This window comes from Acanthisitta chloris, unplaced genomic scaffold (genome assembly GCF_000695815.1).
Source record: "Acanthisitta chloris isolate BGI_N310 unplaced genomic scaffold, ASM69581v1 scaffold20075, whole genome shotgun sequence".
NCBI classification, from domain to species: Eukaryota; Metazoa; Chordata; class Aves; order Passeriformes; family Acanthisittidae; genus Acanthisitta; species Acanthisitta chloris.
Window position 1 is genome coordinate 1 of NW_008672566.1, and position 5,182 is coordinate 5,182.

At 44.7% G+C, this 5,182-nt stretch overlaps 1 protein-coding gene across 1 annotated transcript in view; it reads left to right on the forward strand.

Moving 5' to 3' along the window:
• Positions 1 to 1,039: 1,039 nt before the first annotated feature.
• Positions 1,040 to 5,182, forward strand: part of APPL2 (adaptor protein, phosphotyrosine interaction, PH domain and leucine zipper containing 2) — a gene marked incomplete at its 5' end in the record, with an annotated part of 6,165 nt that continues 2,022 nt past the window's right edge. Inside the window, 7 exons of the mRNA XM_009074581.1 lie at positions 1,040 to 1,228; positions 1,534 to 1,576; positions 1,737 to 1,793; positions 1,908 to 1,996; positions 2,440 to 2,592; positions 2,725 to 2,777; positions 4,449 to 4,624. Coding sequence (XP_009072829.1) covers positions 1,040 to 1,228; positions 1,534 to 1,576; positions 1,737 to 1,793; positions 1,908 to 1,996; positions 2,440 to 2,592; positions 2,725 to 2,777; positions 4,449 to 4,624 — 760 coding nt within the window. The remainder of the gene's footprint in view (positions 1,229 to 1,533; positions 1,577 to 1,736; positions 1,794 to 1,907; positions 1,997 to 2,439; positions 2,593 to 2,724; positions 2,778 to 4,448; positions 4,625 to 5,182) is intronic.

The window sequence follows — 5,182 nt, forward strand, 5'->3', positions numbered from 1 at the left end:
CAGGATTCAAGGTGTGGCCTCACCCAGTGCTGAGTGCAGGGGAAGAATCACTTCCCTGGTCCTGCTGACCATGCTGTTCCTGATCCAGGCCAGGATGCCATTGGCCTTCTTGGCCACCTGAGCACACTGCTGGCTCCTGTTCAGCTTCCTGTCTCTCCAAACTCCCAGGTCCCTTTCTGCCTGGCTGCTCTCCAGCCACTCTGTCCCCAGCCTGGAGTGCTGCATGGGATTGGTATGGCCAAAGTGCAGGACCAGCACTTGGCCTTGTTAAACCTCATCCCATTGGAATCAGCCCATCTCTCCAGCCTATCCAGGTCCCTCTGCAGAGCCCTCCTGCCTTCCAGCAGATCAACACTCTCCGCCAACTTTGTGTCATCTGAAAACTTGCACTTGCCCCGTGCCCTGGCAGCTCTGGGCTCACGGGATCCGAGGGATTTGCCCCGGCCCAGCCTGGCACCGACTACGACGACGCGGAGGAGGGGGACGTGGCACCGTTCACCACCACTCTCTGGGCTCAGCCATCCAGCCAGTTCTTAACCCAGCAGAGAGTGCCCCTATGATTTCATGATTGTATGAAACTGGTTATGTGATTTATTAAATATCAGTTAGTTTGTTTGTCTAGTGATTATTTCTTTGTAACTGGAAACTTATTCATTTCTCCTGGTACTCTAAGAGCTGCATCACAGTATCCCAGGACTCCAGAGCTAGGGGGGAGTTGGTCTCTGAGATATTACTTGCAGTAGATGCTTTTTAAAGTTAGGATTCTTTGTGCTGAAATTGTTCATAGTATTTCACATCAGTTACTCAATACTCTTATTCCTTAACTAGAAGATAGTGGTTTTAACTTGGCTCTTTGGAATGGATTTAATTCTTCAGCTTTCCTTAAGGATTTGTATCTGCTAGGAATAGATGCTGCTTTCCTTCCTAACCCATGTGAACATAGAGTTCTGGTTAGCATCAGGATATGTTTTCAGTTTCATACATGTTTGGAGTTATTTCTCAATAGTAATGAGGCTTTGTCACCACATCTTCTCTTTAGTAAAACAGGTCTGGTGACTACAACTTGGGAAAGACTGTATTTCTTCACTCAAGGTGGCAACTTGATGTGTCAGCCAAGGGGAGCAGTAGCTGGAGGATTGATTCAGGACCTGGACAACTGCTCTGTTATGGCTGTAGACTGTGAAGACAGAAGATACTGCTTTCAGATCACTACTCCTACAGGCAAAACGTATGGGACAGGTTTTATTTGAGGACATCCAGTCACACCTACCCTTTCAGATGCTCTTTCATGTACAACATGCTTGCTGTAACAGTAAGCTTTTCTGGGTTTCCAGAAGGGTGTTTCCAAATTGAAAACATATTCCTTCCCATCCTCCCCCAAAACTGCCTGAACAGCACATGTGGTGTCTTATTAGTGATCTTTTGATCCTTTGGTGGTTAATATCACAAAGTTTGGTGACATTGTTAGAAGACCTGGGGTCAAACAGTCCTAGTGTCCACTGTTAGCACTGATATAATACCTTTATATTTTAGGGGTATAACCCTTCAAGCAGAAAGCAAGAAAGAATATGAGGAGGTAAGAATATTTTCCTAATGTTGTTGTTGCTATTATTATTACTACAAGCGAGCTTGAAGACTTCAGTATCATTTTTCCCCTCTCAGCATGTTGCTGGTGGTGGTGGTGGTGTTATAATACAAGTGAGCTTGAAGACTTCAATTTCCTTTTTCCCTTCTAGTGGATATGTGCCATCAACAACATCTCCAGACAGATCTATCTCACTGACAATCCAGAGGTGAGAGCTTGTTTCCATCCTCCAGTTCATTCCTTTCAACTTGTCTTCCCACTCTTCTTTACATGTTCATATAAAGTATGTGTATAAGAGATCTGTTGTGTCCTGTTTTCCTAGGCAGCTGCAATCAAGTTGAATCAGACAGCCCTGCAGGCAGTGACTCCCATCACCAGCTTGGGGAAAAAACATGAAGTTCATCACCCCAGGTAAGATTGTCCCTTGCACAGACTAGGGACTGTGTGCAGTTGTAACAAGATGGAGCTGAGTGGCCTGAAGATGTGGATTGTCATCAACACCTGTAGACACAAGTCCAGATCTCTGCTGGTAACTTGACTGTGCATGTGGACACTGGAGGGCAGGGAGACAAATGGCAACCTCTTGATGAAAGGCAGCCCACACTCAGAGCTGCTCTCCATTCAGGTTTTAATACACCAGCAGTTACTTTTTTCCTAAATACCATTAGGTACAAAGAAAAGTAAAACTGAGATTTTATTAGAGTCCTCAGTAACAGGTAAAGATTGAAATATTGATGTGTTTCTATGGTGGTTCAGTCTGCTTTGGATTCTTGAATAATCTTGTCTCATTCCAGAGCACAGATAGAGTGTCACCAATTGATTGAAACCTTTTTTTTTTTCCATTTTCACTTCAGCCAGAATGTAAAGAATATGCAAAATGATGCAGTGATTCCCAACGAATTGGCTGGAAGTCAGGACTCCACACAGCTCATTGCTCCTGGAACACCCATTCAGTTTGATATTGTACTGCCTGCCATGGAATTCCTGGACCAGAACAGAGGTGGCAGGTATGGCCAGGGACATCAATCACTTTAACAGTGTGGTTTCAGGGGAGAAGATTAGCTGTTGTAGCATGTCTGTGTGTATGTGTGTGAGGTGACCAGAATCTGTAAGTAAAGTTTTAACTCTTACTTCCATAGGCGTGCAAACCCATTTGGGGAATCTGAAGACAGCAGCAAAGATGAGGAGGAAGGTCAGTGTTTCTTTTTTTGCCTGATTTTAGGCTGTCAGCCACCCAATGTCTTTTAAGGAAAGTACCTGACCCTGTGGAACAGCAGAAACAGATCCAGAGTACAGGTGAAGGTATTTTCCTTTCAGAAGCTGTTCTGTTAAACACTACTGCCTGTGGAAACAAACACCTTTTTCTTGACAGTCCAAGCATTCAGTTTAGGTTTACTTAAAATATTTAAAGGCAAAAAGATTTTGTTTGCTTTTCTTTAGTTCTATTTTAAAAGTGGCTTTTGACTGACTATTTAGAAAGGGGTTGATGGGACTGTGTCAGAATTCTGTTCAAGTTTGAGGCTGCTTAGTGGCCATTTCTTACCCACATGTACTCAGAAATCCACAATCTAAATCTCACAGAGGCTCAGCAGAATGCTCCTCTCAGTAACATGCCAGGAAAAGACAGCAGCTCTGAACTTGCCCTACGAGCGCAGGCAGGGGTTACCCTCGGGCTGTTCTCTTCCCCTCCACCATTTGAAAGTGCTGTGTGGAACTCACAGCTTTGTCAGAGAACTGCTCCCAGAACCAAAGCAGTGCTGACTGGTTTTGAAGCTGATGCTTAACAAGCATTGTGGCCTCTTGTGCAATGTAAACACAGCTGTTGTAGCCTTTGAACAGTCACATTCAATGGGATTCATCCTGCTTTGCCTTGCACACCATTAGCTGTAAATGGAGCCTGGTCAGAGCTTTGTCACATAATGGTGACTTAGCTGTAAATCATAGAATCATGGAACTTTAGGGATTGGAATGGACCTTTTAGATCATCCAGCCCCAACTTCCTGCCCTGGGCTGGGACACCTCCCACCAGACCAGGTTGCTCAAGGCTTCATCCAACCTGGCTTTGAACACTGCCAGGGTTGGGGCAGCCACAGCCTCCCTGGGCAACCTGTGCTAATGTCTCACCGCCCTCACAGGAAGAACATTTTCCTAATATCTAGCCTAAATTTCCCTCTTTAAATTTGTTTCCATTGCCCCTTGTCCTATCACTGCAACTCCTAACACAGAGTCCCTCTGCAGCTTCCCTGGAGCCCCTTCAGATCCTGGAGGGTGCTCTGAGGTCTCCACACAACCTTCTCTTCTCCAGGTTGAACAGCCCCAACTTCCTCAGCCTGTCCTCATAGGGGAGATGCTCCAGTCCTCTTAACAACATGTAAGAGTCTTATGGTGACAGTCAAGGAGCAAGGAAGGATTTAATGAAACCTCATTGGGCCCAGCTTCATGGAAGGTCAGAAGGACGTAGAAGAAAGAGAGGACTGTGCAAGGCTTTAAGAGTTAATTTGAAGGAAGCCAAGGCTTGTGCACAGTCATAAATTTCTCACAGTTTATGTGCAGAGTTTATGTGTACATGATAGCAAGGTACCAAAGGAATTTTACTAGCTAATCAAATAAAGCAGGAAGGAACAGTTACACTTTCAGAGATCCCAAGCAACTGCAGTCATTTCCTTCCCCATCTCTACCCGTTCATGCACTGTTTAAAACTGGGTCAGGGCACTGTGTGGCTCATGGCGGGAAGCCACCATTCCCAACAGTCCCCAGGCTTCCTGTTGAGTTTCCAAAGGGAATCAAATAATTCCATTATGAACTTGAGCTACTGAAAAACTGAAGTGGCAGAGCAAAGGAAGTTATGCCTTTTATCTTCCAGATTCACTCCTGCAGCAGATGTTCGTGGTTCGGTTTTTAGGCTCTATGGCTGTGCAGTCAGATGTGACGTGTGAAGTGATTTATGAAGCCATGAGACAAGTGTTAGCTGCTCGTGCCATTCACAACATATTCCGTATGGCTGAGTCCCACCTCATGGTCACCAGCAAGAACCTGAGGTAAAATCTTTACCTTGTCAGCATTCTGTTCTCTTCATACAACTTGTGATGAATAAAGTATCTTTGGTTTTGTGTTTCCCTTTGAGGGACAAAGATCCCCAGATTTACTTTGCTTAGAAAAAAAAGGCTCTTTTCTTATGCTGTAGTATCTAGAAATCCTCCTGACCAAGCTGTAACATGCTACCAAAATTCAGGGGGTGCAGTGGGGCTGTAAGGCCCTGCAAAGATACAGAAAAAGATGCAAACAAATGGATTGGAAGATTGTAGAATATGCTGATATCAGCCATTCCCTTTAGCTGGGATGTGTTTATGTCCCTCTGCATTGTGTGTTAGCCAATAAACTCGGGATCGTTTCCAAGTGAATGATTCAGAAAGGTGCTCTGACCTGTCCATGTCAGGGACTAGAGCTGAACCTTGCCACTCACAAAGAAAGCATCTGATTCTGTGCATGTTTCCTCATCCATGAATTGTAATTTACAGTGATTGCCTTTCTATCCTCAAAGCCCTTTGAAATTCCCAAGAACTACTCTAAAATAATTGCCTGTGGTTTTTTTTTTCT